This window comes from Phacochoerus africanus, chromosome 14 (assembly GCF_016906955.1).
Source record: "Phacochoerus africanus isolate WHEZ1 chromosome 14, ROS_Pafr_v1, whole genome shotgun sequence".
In the NCBI taxonomy this organism is placed as follows: Eukaryota; Metazoa; Chordata; class Mammalia; order Artiodactyla; family Suidae; genus Phacochoerus; species Phacochoerus africanus.
The window spans coordinates 1,666,466-1,681,099 of record NC_062557.1 but is presented as its reverse complement, the minus strand read 5'-3'; the positions used below and the strand labels follow the sequence as shown (position 1 = coordinate 1,681,099).

The 14,634-nt window shown below is 59.8% G+C and overlaps 1 protein-coding gene across 4 annotated transcripts in view; it reads left to right on the top strand.

Annotated features, from left to right (window-relative positions):
* Nucleotides 1-14,634, top strand: part of RPTOR (regulatory associated protein of MTOR complex 1) — a 280,347-nt gene that overhangs the window by 249,976 nt on the left and 15,737 nt on the right. For all 4 annotated transcript variants that reach the window (XM_047757543.1, XM_047757542.1, XM_047757544.1 and 1 more), the window contains 4 exons: nt 3,784-3,887; nt 4,444-4,627; nt 5,493-5,603; nt 14,109-14,214. In XM_047757543.1, the coding sequence (XP_047613499.1) occupies nt 3,784-3,887; nt 4,444-4,627; nt 5,493-5,603; nt 14,109-14,214 (505 nt within the window). The remainder of the gene's footprint in view (nt 1-3,783; nt 3,888-4,443; nt 4,628-5,492; nt 5,604-14,108; nt 14,215-14,634) is intronic.

Genomic DNA, 14,634 nt, shown 5'->3' with positions numbered 1-14,634 from the left:
GTTTATGGAAGTTGAGCAGTTTACATGCAGTTAATCTTTTGTGAACGGGACATTAAAAGAGAGATCAATAATGGATGTTACAGGGCAGCCCTTCTTAATAGCACCTGAGAAAGTTTTAGGCTTTCAGGAAGAGTTCAGGGAACTACCGTCATGTGCTACCGCCGTTTACGTGGCGGCTCCAGCGTCCTGCCCGGGTTCGAGCTCCCTGCCGCGGCACACGGGGTCCTGGTAGCCCCACCTGCAAGGGCAAACGCAGGCGCCTGCAGGGCCTGTCCGCTGCGCGGCCTGCGTGACTCCGGGGCGGTCGACTCGAAGTGGACGTCGTCCTCCGTGGTCGGTTCTGTGAAAGGGAGCCTCCGCTGGGTCCCGGCCCGACCTTGGGAGGCCAGCTCTCTTCCCGTGGGGCCGAGCAGCGAGGGTGCCCAGGCCCCCGGAGTGCCGCGCTCCCGACTACTGCTGGTTCATCACAGCCGTCACCGTGGCTGAGGGTGAGTTCCAGCTAGGACTTAACTTAGAGTCCTGAAGGAAGGTTCGTCTTCTTTATCTAGGTGTTCAGAAAACCTGCTTTTGAGATCAGCAGAGTCACGCTCTTGCAGGTGTCTGTTCTCGGCGACCCAGCAACCACTGGGCTCTGCCTCACCCTCAGCCCGGAGCTAGCTGCCCACACTCCCTTTGGGGGTCGCCTCCGTGCCTGTGAATCCTGATCCTTGAACGAACAGGGGCTTTCCTGAAATACCCCGTGCCCACAGGGAGAGCAGCCAGAACCTCCGTTGGTCCCCAACCCTGGCCGCGTCCAGATCCGACTGGGACTCCCCCTCCTGGTCAGCCTCGTCTCCGTGGGCTGGTTCTCCTGCACGGGCCTCGTGAGGCGTGTTCTAGTTGAAGGACCACAGGATACAGGGCGCACTCGGGGCTGGAGTCGGGAAGGTGTCTTGCCGCGGCCGCGGGCCCTGTTGCAGAGGCGCCCGTGACCTGCACGGGGCAGGGAGCCCAGGCGCGTGGGCGAGGGTCCCCGTGATCGTTTCTGCGCTGGCACGGGGCTGAGAGGGCGCGTGTGACCCGGGATCTGAATTTAACAAGATGCTTGCCGCCCTCCGAAAGGCCGAGCTGTGGCCCAAGTCAGGGCCTCCCGCCACTGCCCTTCCTCCTCGGGCCCCATGCCTGTCGGGAAGGGAACGTCTCTCGGGCCTTCATCGGAGCACTGCGGCTGGGCCAGCGACTGCCGCACAGGGTCGGGGTGGGGAACGGTGGGGCGTGGAGGCCGACGGGGCCAGGCTGGGTGCTGGGGTCTCGCAGCCCCGAGCTCCGTGCTCCGTGTACAGCCAGCCCAGCCTGACATCCCGGCTCTGCGTGGCCACCTCCCGCCCTTCCTCCGCTGCAGCCCCGCACGCAGCGCATCTGCGGAGTGGCTGTTTGCGGCACAGAGAGGATGCCCTGGGCAAAGAGGCCTCGTCTGAGCCTGAAAGCCGAGGCTGGGTCCCTGGTCGCGGGGCCTCCCCACGGGCAGCGGGCCCACTTCTCAGGGTTTCCAGACAGATACCTGCCACGAGCCGCGAGCACAGCCATCCCGGGGATGCGTTGGAGCAGGGCCCTCGAGGCCACGTTGCCTCTGGCCCGCGGTCACCCCGTCCACTCGCTTCTTCCCTGGGCACCTCTTTGGAGGGGCGGCAGGGTCTCCGGGGACAGCGTCACGACGGCCCCGGCAGAGGCGGAGCCCTGTGCTCGGGGGCATTTGAAACACTGTGGTTCTGCTGCCGTCTTCGCCTCGGCCTCAGAGCTCTGTCCCCAGTCGCCACCCGCTGACTCTGCAGACGTTACAAGGAGACGAGCGTCAAGTTTACAGGCTCTGAGCTTGATTTTCTTTTCGCTTCTTCCACTTCTCAAGGGACCTCAGGCTCTGAGGCTCTGTCGGGGGGTGGGTAGAGCTGGCCAAATAATTTAAATACCAAAGCAAAACAAACAACTTTAATGATTCCAAAAATAAACACCAGAAGGTCCCACCTGGGGACCTTCGTATGCCATGGGTGCAGCCCTAGAAAAGGCAAAAAGACAAAAAAAATTTTAAAATAAAAGCCATTTTTGAAAGGCTGGTTATGATTCAGTTCTTACCGTTTTTGTTTCAAAATGCAGGATTACCTGGGCCACACTGGTATTGTGTTGGTTGTTAAGTTTTCTGTAATTTCCTTTTTCTTTTTTTTAGGGCCACCCCCAAAGCATATGGAAGTTCCCAGGCCAGGGGTCGAATCGGAGCTGTAGCTGCCGGCCCACACCACAGCCACGGCAACGTGGGATCCAAGCTGAGTCTGCAACCTACACCACAGCTCACAGCAACGCCAGATCCTTAACCCACTGAGGGAGGCCAGGGATTGAACCTGCGCCCTCATGGTTCCTCGTCAGATTCCTTCCCGCTGTGCCATGACGGGAACTCCTATGGTTTTCTCTCTGAATGTAGGCACAGCGTCCCTAACTGCGGAGCAGTTAATCCAGAGAGGCAGGGTGCTCTGTACGTAGCCAGTCCGAGGGCCCCTGGAGCGTCACCCCTCGGAGGTCCAGGCACCACCCTTCTCTCAGGGGTCACCCCGCCTTTGAGGCACCAGCCACCCTAACGGGCCTGCTCCAGGTTTCTTCCCACCAGAGAGGTGGCCCCGCCGCAGCGCCAGCCCTTTCTGACCACTTACCCTGGCTGTCCAGAGCCAGCAGGCCCGTCCGCGTCCCAGAAGGAACCTGGCCCCGGGGATCACCAGCAGCTGAGCAGTGACACACTTACTTAACGTTTCCTCCTCCCTGCTTTTTTATTTGTATTTGTATTTTTTGTCTTTTTGTCTTTTGAGGGCCGCACCCGCGGCATATGGAGGTTCCCAGGCTAGGGGTCTAATCAGAGCTACAGCTGCCGGCCTGCGCCACAGCCACACCAGACCCGAGCCTCGTCTGCGACCCACACCACAGCTCACAGCAAGAGGATCCTTAGGAGTTCCCGTCGTGGCGCAGTGGTTAACGAATCCGACTAGGAACCATGAGGTTGTGGGTTCGGTCCCTGCCCTTGCTCAGTGGGTTAAGGATCCGGCGTTGCCGTGAGCTGTGGTGTAGGTTGCAGACGCAGCTCGGATCCCGCGTTGCTGTGGCTCTGGCGTAGGCCAGTGGCTACAGCTCCGATTCAACCCCTAGCCTGGGAACCTCCATGTGCTGTGGGAGCGGCCCAAGAAATAGCAAAAAGACAAAAAAAAAAAAAAAAAGATCCTTAACCCACTAAGTGAGCCCAGGGACCGAACCCGCAGCCTCATGGTTCCTTGTCAGATTCGTTAACCACAGAGCCACGCCGGGAACTCCCTCCTCCTCTCTGTGTTAAAAACTCACAACAAAGCCGCTCCATCCTGGAGGGCGTCTCAGGCTGGTGCAGACCCTCCCTGGGGACGGTCAGGCCTGAGCAGGACCCTGGGAGGAAGGGCCCGGACGGAACTTGTTTCCAGCCTGCCCCAAAATGCAGCACAGCAGCCAGGGCCCGGGGGGGCCCTCCTCCCCACCTCAGACCCCACTCCCGTGAGTCCCGGCTCAGCTTTGTGACAGCATGGCCTGTCCCTGGAGCCTCACTGGACCAGGCGAATACCTTCCAGAAAGGAGGCCTCACTATCTGCAGGGCAACTGTGGCGGTGGCTGTGCCGTGTCCTCGCCCACAGGCCTTTTCTGCCTCCTGGAAGCCGCGCAAAAGCAGCTCCGGCCTGGACTTGCGTCGTGCCCCGGCGTCGTCACCGCGACTGCCAGCTCACTTGCCCCTTTGCCCTCCAGGCCACAATGAACGCCCGGCCCCAGCGCATCCTCACCGCCTCCTCGCTCACACAGTCGGCACCCGCCAGCCCCACCAACAAGGGCATCCACATCCACCAGGCGGGGTAAGTGGGGCGGCCTCCTCCGGGCCTGGGAGGCTCACGGACGCCTCTCCCTTGTACCCCCGCTCCAGCCTGCAGACTCTCCCCCCACATCTGAGCCGCTTCCCAGGACCCTCTCCTACCTTCGTCTGCAGAGCTGTGAGCAGAACCTGACCCCCACCCCCCATCCCCGTGGGTGCCAGCCGGTGGCACCCTCCTCTTAATCAGGGTCCACATGGCCGAGCACTGAGTCCCGGGGGGCAGACGTGCCCGCACCCTGCCTGAGCGCCCGGCCGACTCGCAGTCCTGGCCGAGCTAGCCCCCCGCCTGCACAGTTTTCAGGGGAGACGGTCCTTAGAACCTCTCCCCAGGCAGAAGCTAGAAGGGCCGTTAACTCAGCATCGGCAGCTGGGCCTTGGCCGTCACGGCAGCACTGGGCGACTGAGGACGTTCCGAGCTGATGGCACTGGGCCGTTGGCAGGATCTGGGGATGGGGGCACTACCAGCAGAGGTTGCTTAGGGGTTCGTTTCAAAGGGACGGGCTCTGGGTGAAACGGCGCTTCTCCTTCCCCGACGGCAGAGGCTCCCCGCCGACGTCCAGCACCAGCAGCTCCAGCCTGACCAACGACGTGGCCAAGCAGCCGGTCAGCCGAGACCTGCCGCCAGGCCGGCCGGGCGCCGCGGGCCCCGTGGGGGTGCAGTACACGCCCCACTCCCACCAGTTCCCCCGCACACGCAAGATGTTCGACAAGGGCCCGGACCAGGTACGGACGCTCTCGGCTCCGGCGCTGCGGGCCCTCCTCGGAGCCCGGCTGCCCCCTTGTCCTGGCTTCGCTCGTCCTGGCAGCTCCCAGGTGGCAGCGCGTGGAGCCTTTCCCTTCCCGGTGAACAGCGTCAGCCTCCACCCCGCGTGGCGGCCCCTCTGCGGAAGCGTCCGTGCTGACGGTGCTTTGCTTTTTCCATCAACGCCGAGCACGCCTCTCAGGCCGCGCGGCTCTGCCCCTGAGCTGAACCAGACGTTTCGGGAAGGGGAGGAGCTGGCACCGTGTTGGGGCTCTGAGAAGCCCTAACAGGGTGGGCACCACCGTCCAGCCAGGCGCCGTCTAGAGAGGGCGTCCTGGACATGCGGGGACGACTCAGCTCGCCAGGGACCAGCGTGTGTCGCGGCTGCCTGGAGCTGGAAGCGGGCGTTGGGGGCGGACAGGTGACCACACCTGCTGCCGGCCCCGCCCACCCGGCGTCTGTGGGATTTTCCGCGGAGGGAGCCTCCCCGGGTGGGGGCTCCTCTGTGAGGCACTTCCCGTGCCGGCCGCGAGCGGGGCAGGCAGGCTCGGTGCATGTGTCACCGGCCTGGTCGGCGCAGAGGCCCCGGGACCAGGTAGCAGAGGCCTCGTGGGGGTGCTTCCCAGCCACCTCGGCCCGCCCCCGGCAGGCTCGGGCCCTGCCCTGACGGTCGGGGCTCCCTGGTCACCAGAGCCACAAGTGAGGGAGCACGGAGTTGTTGTCCCAGAGGCCCGGGCCCCCAGCCGCCTTGCCTCCGGGGACGGCCACGCCACAGCTCGCGAGGAGGCCCGGGACGCGGTGACTGACTCTGCTCTGTGCTCTCTCCCCCTTTCCAAACGCCCGAAGACCGCCGACGACCCGGATGACACTGCTGGACACAAGAGCTTCATCTCGGCCACGATGCAGACGGGCTTCTGCGACTGGAGCGCGCGGTACTTTGCCCAGCCCGTCATGAAGGTAGCGTGTGGCGGCTCCCAGGCCCCGCCAGCCCGCTCGCGGCAACCCTCGGGCCCCACGAGCCGGGGGACGGCTCCGGGGCTGCACAGGGCCTGCTGTGCCAGCCGGCCTCCTGGCCCACCCACTGCACTGCCGTCGGGTGGCTGGCATTACCACTTAGAAAAGCACTGCCTTGGCCTTCCTGCCGTCTCCAAACAAGTCTGCCTTTCCCGAGCTTGCCACCGTGACGTGTGCCCTTTGGTCTTGATTGGCAAGGTCATCCGTGCTGTCCCCAGGCCTCGGGGGCTGCTCCCCACTGCGGGCCTGTCGGACGAAGCTGGCTGGCCTTCGGAAAGACCCGTCCGGGGCCTGGGGTTCACCTGCCTTCCAGCTTTGACCCTGCGAGGTCATGATGTGGTGTGTGTCCTGCTGCCGCAGAGGCGCAGGCCGCACGTTCAGGGCGACAGGTGGGACAGGGCGCACGGTAGGGGCAGAATCCCTCATGCCCGTCCCTGTGCAGGGCGCGCTGTCGGGCTTAATTGTCATCTTTCCTGGCCAAGTCACCTTCTGCCAAAGCTGCTTCCTCTTCCCGCGGAATTGAGGAGAACTGGCAACTGCAGCTTTTTCTTGCTGGTCTTTCAAACCACACACGCCGGTAATTTCCATGGAGAGGATTTGGACTCCATCACAGGCTTTCTCCCGCTTTCCTGGTTCCCCGTCAGGATACTGATTCTCGTTGTAAAAACACAAAATAGGAGTTCCTGTAGTGGCTCAGCAGGTTAAGAATCCATCTAGGAACCCTGAGGTTGCCAGTTCAATCCCTGGCCTTGCTCCGTGGGTTAAGGATCCAGCGTTGCCGTGAGCTGTGGTGTAGGTCGCAGACGCGGCTCGGATCCCGAGTGGCTGTGGCTGTGTAGCTCCGTTTCAATCCCTAGCCTGGGAACCTCCATATGCCGCAGGTGTGACCCTAAAAAGAAAAGAAAAAAGAAAAAAAAAACACAAAACAGTAGCTTTCAGCACCTGAGGCAGGTAACAAACTTCCAGTTTACCGACCAGGGCTGCAGGGGAGACGAGGTCTCTGAGGCGTGGAAACTGGGGCCGCCTGCTGCCCGACAGGAGGAGAGCGGCTAAGAGCGGGAGTGTTTGTGCGCTGGCATTGGAGCGGTGAAAGAATGAAGCTTTGAAATTAACGGCATCAGGAAATGCTCAGGATAAAATAATTTTCAGGAGAAAAGCAGGGCGCAAATGCCCCAGAAGGGCAGCAGCTGCAGTCACATCTGGGCACGGGAGAAGGGCAGAGGGCACAGATCCTCACGCGATGCTGGGGCTGTTTGGTTCTCGTCCATTTCCGTGTTTCCTGCATTTTCTCACTTAGCACAAAGTACCTTTACAGTCAGAAAAACATGCTAATGAAAGGACCCAAAGAGGTGGTTGAGGCCTGTTGTGAACAGCCAAGCGTGGGGTCCGCGCCAGGCTCAGCCTGGCCCTGCTCACCTGCCCGCCTGCAGACCGGACCTCCCACTGCTCCGGCTGGGAGACGAGGGTGTCCGGCCCGGGCAGCGGCTGGTCACTGGTGCCGTGGGCAGCGGGGGGGGGGGGGGGTCCTGTGTTTTTTTGCCAGTGAATTTTATTATATTTATACTTGTACAAGCATCATCACAACCTGATTTTATGACATTTCCATCCCAAACCCCCAGCCCATTCTGAGGGAGCCTTTAACCTGCTGCCTGCCACCCGGAAGCAGGGTCAGTTTAAAGTGGGCAGAAGTGCCGTCCCCCGGATTCGGCTCCTGCTGGCGGCAGGCGAGGTCAACACGTGGGCTGTGGGCATGGCTGGTGACTTGCTGTGACGTGCTGGGGGGCAGGGGGCGTGGCCGGGGAGTGAGCGGCCGTCAGTGGGGTCTCTGGAAATGCCTGTTCTGAGCCACCTACCTGTGGCGCCAGGGACAAGTGGCGTAGATAACACGTTTGTTTCTCTTAAACCAAGAAATAAACGTGACTTTCCCCGTCCCTCAGCACCAAGGGCTCAGGCTCAGGATGGACGTGCCCTCCACTGACCGTCGGGCGAGGGCTGTGGTTTGTTGGGACCTGTGCGTACTCACCTGCACACCCACAGCTGGCACCTGCTCGGGGCTGGTGCCTCCTCTTCAGACGCAGCTGCAAACCGCCGCCAACACTTATGTTCCTCTGCATGTCCCCCTGGAGGCGTGTCCCCTGGCGATGTGTCCCCCTGGAGGCGTGTTACCTGGCGGTGTGTCAGAGTCCCGGCCCAGGAGGGTCCTGCATGTCGCCAGCCTGGAGGAGACAGCCTGTCCTCTCAGTGGTCTGTCCCCCTGCGTCGTGCTGACTGCTAAAGCGTGGGCACCGCCGCGTGACACGGGGACCTGGGGAGGAGGTCCTCGAGGGAGTAAGGCCCACCGCTGGCCCCGCAGGAGGAGTTGGGGAGCAGCTGCTGAGTGCGTGGACGTGTTTCCGCTGACCCTGCCACACCAGCCGAGACGGACCCTCTTGGACGCAGCTTGCAGTGACCGGGTCTGGGTGTTAGGGCTGGAGACGCAGTTCTGCTGCCGACGGCCTGTCTGTAGTTCCTGCCGCAGCTGCGGTGTGAGGCCCTTGGCTCTGGCGCCGTCGTCCTTAGACCCGAGTTAGAGACCTTTTCCCAGCGTCAGCAGAGGACGTGTTTTATCTCACTGCTTTTTAAAAGTGTTTCGACTGTTCCAGGTGGTATTCACACAAGGGCCTTCTTTTATTAATTTAATTAATCATCTGCTGACACCTTTGTGCAGTAAGATGCATTAGGAACTTTTATCATTAGCCTGCTTCACATGCAAACTGAAAACAGCTGAAGGCTAGGCTTATGCCTCAAAAAGGACAGAACCACCCCAGATTCTAAACCTCTTCAAGGGTGACGACACTTCACCAGGTGACAAAGTTCTGCCCCGTGTCACTGTCTCATGCAGCTGAGGGTTGGTGGGATGCTGTCATGGCAGGTTTTGCTGGCTTTTTACCAGTTCGCGGTCAGGTTTCTTACGGGTCTGCCTGTCTCCTTCGGGTCCTGAAACCACTTCTCTCTTCTCCGGTTGGCTCACAGAGCCCACGTCTGCTTTAGAAATAACATTAAAAATGACCTGTCTGTTACGTGCCTCAAAAAAGACACTCTGAAATTTATTCTGATTCCAAAGGTGAGACGATTTTTTTTTTCTGCTCTCAAGTTGGCAGATTTCAAAAATTGATTTTTATCCATAGGATGGGTTACTGGGGTGTGGAGAAATGGGAGGTACCACTGGCGGGGTAAAAATGCCAGCTTGGGGTGGGGCGGCAGTCGTCAGAACTGAAGGGGGGACACCCTGGAACCCAGCAGCCCCACTGCAAGAAGCAGCCCTGAAACCACTGCTGTACGTGTGTGGGTGACATATGTCCAGAGATGCTCGTTCCAGGGTCATCTGTAATGGCAAAAGGTTGAGAACAGAGAGGAGAATACTAATTAAAAGAGCAAATTAAAAATGGTGCATTCATGCAATGGACACAGCCGTTAAGGTCCGAGAGCTCCGTCCCTGTGTGAGGGCCTCTCCGAGGCGCCGGCACAGGTGCTGTGGTTCTGAGGGGCCACGGGTGCATCCAGCTCTTCACGCAGTTACTTCTCGGAGGGGGGACAGAAATCACGGAAGGACCTGTCCTTTTATGTGATAGGCTTCTGGTGCTTTGAATTCTTCAGAAAAAACGAGTCTTAGTTTCATAATTTGGAACAGACGAAAATACAACCTTTGTTGACAAAAAGAGCTTTGTGGGAAAATGAGAATGACTGCTTCCTAGTTTGTTGTACAGAGACAGATGTACTGGATAGCGAGGCCAGTCGAAGACCTGACGGGCGTAACATCTGTGAGCAGCGTTCTTCAGGAACGAGGGCCCAGCTCCCCGACGTGATGCGAACAAATCCAAAGCCGCGGTACCTAGAATGGGTGGCACCGGTGAGCGAGTGGGATCTGTCCCAAGAAGGCAGCGTCGACTCGGCACTTTTCAAGTCGTCACGCAATTGGAAGTATCCCAGACTAAAGAAACACGGAGCCATCATCTCAGCAGCTGCAGAAAAAGGATTGGATGGAATTCAACAGCCATTCAAAATCAAAACTCTTAGGTAGCTGGAAACAGAAGGAACCCTCCTTGCTCCTATACGGGGCGCCTACCGCGCCTACCAAACAAATCCAGTCCCATGTGTTTTCTCCGGTAAAGGATAGTGTTTTTTCTGTAAAATCAGCCGTAAGGCAGGGGTGTCCGATCTCCCCTCCCAGAGGCCTCTGTGCGCGAGACAAGAAAAGGAAATGTGTCCACGTGGGAAGGGAACAGAGAGCTCTTCTCAGACAGCGTTATTGTTTGCAAGCTGCAAGGCGCAGCTGGAGTGAGTGAGTTCGGTAAGACCGCAGGATACAAGGCCATTATGCAAAAATCTATTTGTTTCTGCAGGAACAGTTGGAAATTGAAATTAAGCCATTTACAGTAACACTCCCCAAGATGACACACGCGGCTGTAAATCTTAAAAAAAAAAAAAAATACACAACGCAGGCGAATTGGCGACGACCCAAGTCGCTGAGGCCCCCGTTCACGGGAAGGCAGACTCCGTAAAGCCAGGCCGGGCTCCCGCTCTCCCCAGAGGGACGCCGGATCAACATGGGCTCCCTCCAAATCCCTGTGGGCTTTGTTGGTTTTCTTTTTCATCAACAAGCCTGTGCTTCAGCTTATGGGGAAAAGCAAAGAAACGGAAATAACCGAAACCATTTTGAAATGGAGCAGAGTCAGAGGCCGCTTGCTGTCTGATTTCGAGGCTCACCACAAAGTCATCAAGACGTGTGGAGTTGGTGAGAGGAGACACAGATCACTGGGACAGGGTGAAGTCCAGAAATAGATCCCCCTGGGCGCACCTATCGACTCGCCACGGAGGCGCAAGCACCGCTCAGTTCAGGGGACAGCCTTCTCAGCGAGGGGCACCGTGGCCGTTGGACACCCATTGGCCAAAAATAAAAAGAACTTGCATCCCTAGCTGACATTTTGTACAGCAAGTCACTCCCTGAATGTGAAGCCTGCAATCATGAAGCTTCGCGAGGAAAAGCTTTCTGACCTTAGGTTAGGCAGTGGTTTCTTTAATGAGACACAAAAAGCACAGGCCACTCAAGAAAAAGTGGCACATTGGACCTCACCAAAATTGGTGACTGCTTTGTGAATGACCTCGTTAAGAACAAGAAAACACAAGCTACAGACCAGGGGAAAATTGCAGAGCATATAGCCGATAAAAAATCTGTCCAGGAGTTCCCGTCGTGGCGCAGTGGTTAACGAATCCGACTAGGAACCATGGGGTTGCGGGTTCGATCCCTGCCCTTGCTCAGTGGGTTAAGGATCCGGCATTGCCGTGAGCTGTGGTATGGGTCGCAGACGCGGCTCAGATCCTGTGTTGCTGAGGAGAGGGAGAGAGACCACTGGTCTCCAGCAGGGAGAGGGAGAGAGAGGGAGATTAGACCCCTGGCCTGGGAACCTCCACATGCTGCGGGAGCAGCCCTAGAAAAGGCACCAAAAAAGAGTCTTCTGTCCGGTATACGTAAGGAATGCTCGGGAGTTCCCGCTGTGGCATGTGGCAGTCCCACTGGACTGCAGCGAATCCAGTCCCGTCACTGTGGAGGTGCGGGTTAGTCTAGCGCCCAGCACGGTGGGCTGAAGGAGCCCGTGCTGCTGCAGCACAGATTCAGTCCCTGGCCTGGGAACTTCCATATGCCGCAGGTGCAGCCATAAAAATTTTTTTTTAATTTAAAATTTAAAAAAAAAAAAAAAGATGCAGAGCAGCTGGAACTCTCCGACTTTGCTTGGGTGAAAGGCAGGGTGGCACAGGCACTTTGCAAACCTTTGGCTGTTCCTTGTAAATTAAACATGGACTTGCCCTAGAGCCCAGCCGTCCTGCTCCGAGACACCCAGGAGCCACGAGAACCCACGCGCTTCATTCGTCATCGCCAGAAGCTGGACCAACCCAGACATCCTTCAGTTGGTGAATAAGCCACGCTTATTCGGGAGGTCAAGTCGGAAGATGAAAACGCCCGTTCACTTGTGTGGGCAGTGGGCTCTGATCCGCCTTCAGAGCTTTCCCTCCGGGCTCTGTGGCCTTCGTGGCTGTCACCCCGTAGGCGTGGTAGGTGCTGTGCCCACTGTCTGGGGAGCAACGGTCTGTTGTGAAGCGTTGGGAAAGATGCTGAAGGTGCCAGGTCCGGGGCACGCGCAGAGGCGCCCTGTCCTGCTGGCCACACCTGCTTTGTTCCTGGTGGGAACCTCGGGAGCACACGCCCAGCTCTTCTTCTTTTCACCAGGCCACGGCCCATGGCAGCTTCATGTGGGATCTCAGTTCCCAGACGGGTGGAACCTGGGCCGCAGCGAAAGCACTGAGTCCTAATCGCTAAGCACAGAAGCACCAGGGGCTCCTCAGTCTTGAGAATCAGGAGCCCGCTTTGCCTCGGAGCCCGTGCCCCGACCCTCTCTAACTGCAGAAGTGTTGAGGGTGAGACCCAGCCCTGGGACGCGCAGGCTCGTCACCAGGGGACCTGCTCCACGTGGCTGCTCCGTCGGTCTCCTGGGGACCCTTGGGTCGTCCCTGTTGCCAAGCCCAGGCCGCCCAGCGACCCCTCCAGCTGCCCTCATAACTGCTTTTGTCTGCCGAGAAGCCAGGAGATGTCACGACCCCAAACGTGCGACACGGTTACCAACACCTACACCCTCAGCTCAGCTTAGGGGGCGGCTCAGCACGTCCATCTGGACGCTGCTCCAGAGCCGCTCATCCTGCCCTGCCCCGGCCCTCCCGCGGCCACACCTGCTGCTTCGCAGGTCCCTGCTCCCCTCATTGTCTCCCCCCGGGGCTGACGGTGCAGGGGTGCCCGGGCCAAGGATCGGGGTTCAGCCGGGCCAGTCCCCCTGAGCTCGGCGGCTCCCCAGGGCTGCCTCCTGGCTGCTTGCTTCCTTTGCTAAAGCCCACGCCTGCCCCCAGCTCGGAGCGTGCAGCCCTGGAGCCTCGTGCCCCTCGGGACAGCCTTCCAGACCCTCCACCGCGGGAACACCCGCAGAAACCAGCTTCATCGAGTGTGGCTTCAGTCTCTTCATCTGGGGCTCTCTTGTTATTGGTCATTTGTCACTTCCTTCCTAATAGGCTCTGGATTGTCAAATAAAACGAAACCTGCCGTCTGCCCCCACGAACTGTACTGCAGGCTCTGGGTGCCTTTTCTTCTGCTGTTTCTGCATCAGGGTGTCTGCGGTTTTGTTGGGTGTGCTTTGTGATTTTTAAGAAAAAAAGTCAGGAACGTAGCTGTGAAATGCTGGCACAGGGAGGCCTGGGTCTGCTGGGCACAGGCAGGTGGGCCTGCAGTCAGACGACACAGTGCATTCGAGGAGAAGACACAGGAGTGTCCCCTGGCCATTTCATCAAACAGCTGCCCAGAAGGGCCTGAGCTCCTCGCTGTGTAGACGGCACCTCATTTCTCTGCCACACTTGACAAGGGCTCTTAGCCACACTCGCCAACCTGTAGAATATGAGTGTGGGCTCCCCAGCCTGAGTGGGGTTCCCTGGCCGAGTATGGGCTTTCCCATTACCTGGCCGAGTGCAGGGCAGCTCCGGGGAGGCTCTGCCACCTAAACTCTCAGCCAGGAGGAAGTGGGGTTCTTTCTGGTCTAGTTAATTCCTTTTGTATTTTGGAACTCGGCACCTCTGCGTTTTCAAGCAGGAAGCCCGGGTGAGCCAAACTGACTTCCACGTCACATTTGACTAAGGAGATGGTTCTTTTCACACAGCAGGTGGCCGTCTTCTGAATGAAGGGGACTGAAATCCTGCCTTAGGATTTGCTAAGTGTAGACGGCTCCTCGGCCCACCCAGGGCCCCAGCCCACTGCACACGCCCTGCACGCTGCAGACACACGTGGGCCCAGAAGCCGAAAGAGCCCCGTCAGGGAAAGGGGACCAGGCCAGCGTCCACGTTTCCCATGGTTCCCGAGCGGTGGAGCTGGCTCTCGGAGGCTGACTGGGGAGGGCGCGCTCTCGGCTGGGGGCCAGGCTCGGCCCTGTCCCTCCGCCCGCGCGGACTCCGGTGCCCCGGAGCCGCCACCGGGCAGCCCTGCCCGCCCGCCGCCCTCTGTCCCTGCTCGGGAGCTGGTACCTCCTCTGAGCCACCCCGTCTTGAAGGGTGTGAAGGGGCAGGCGTGGTGTCCAGCACAGCAGGGTCCGTGGTGTCCCTCCTACGGAGCACACCCCGGCCTCCGCTCGGTCTGGCTTGGCAACCAGCCCCGCCTGCCACGTTGTCCGAGGTCAACGTGCCCCAGGGCTGGGCCCTCGGGCAGGGCTCCCCGCATCCAGAGCCGCCAGGCCTCCACCGCCCTGGGTCCCGGGCCTTGGAGCGCAAGCCCGGCCCTCTGGGTGCCCGCCTGGGCACCGGGCCACGCGGCCTGACTGAAGACGCGCCTGCGGGAGCGGAGCCCTCTTCTCTAAGAAGAGCTGTTTTTTGTCGTTGAAGATCCCGGAAGAGCACGACCTGGAGAGTCAGATCCGCAAGGAACGCGAGTGGCGGTTTCTGCGGAACACGCGCGTCCGGAAGCAGGCGCAGCAGCTCATCCAGAAGGGTGAGTGGTCCGGAGCCACGGCCCTTGTGTGGGTGAGGGGGGGCTGGGGGGGCGCTGGGGGGGGCGCCTTGGCCCCCCGCAGATTCGGGGCCCCTCTGAGCCCACCACCAGGGGAGACGCTGCAGACCGGCGACCTGGGACAAGCGTGGCTTCTGCCTTTAGTTGTTTCCAGAGGGGATGGGGCAGGGCCAGGTGGGCCCTGGGGTCCATGGCGGGCAAGCCTGTGCCCTCCCCAGGACAGAAGACAAACGCCAGGCCCTGCTTGTGTCACCTGGACCCACCAGCCCCCAATAGTCACTGTCACCCAACGCTGAATTCAGTCACATTTTCACCAAACCTTGTCCAAAATTTGCCAGCAGATGCCCAGAGTGGCCACTTGGCATGCTCCCCAGTGCAGCCCATCCGGGGAGGGGGCAGCCG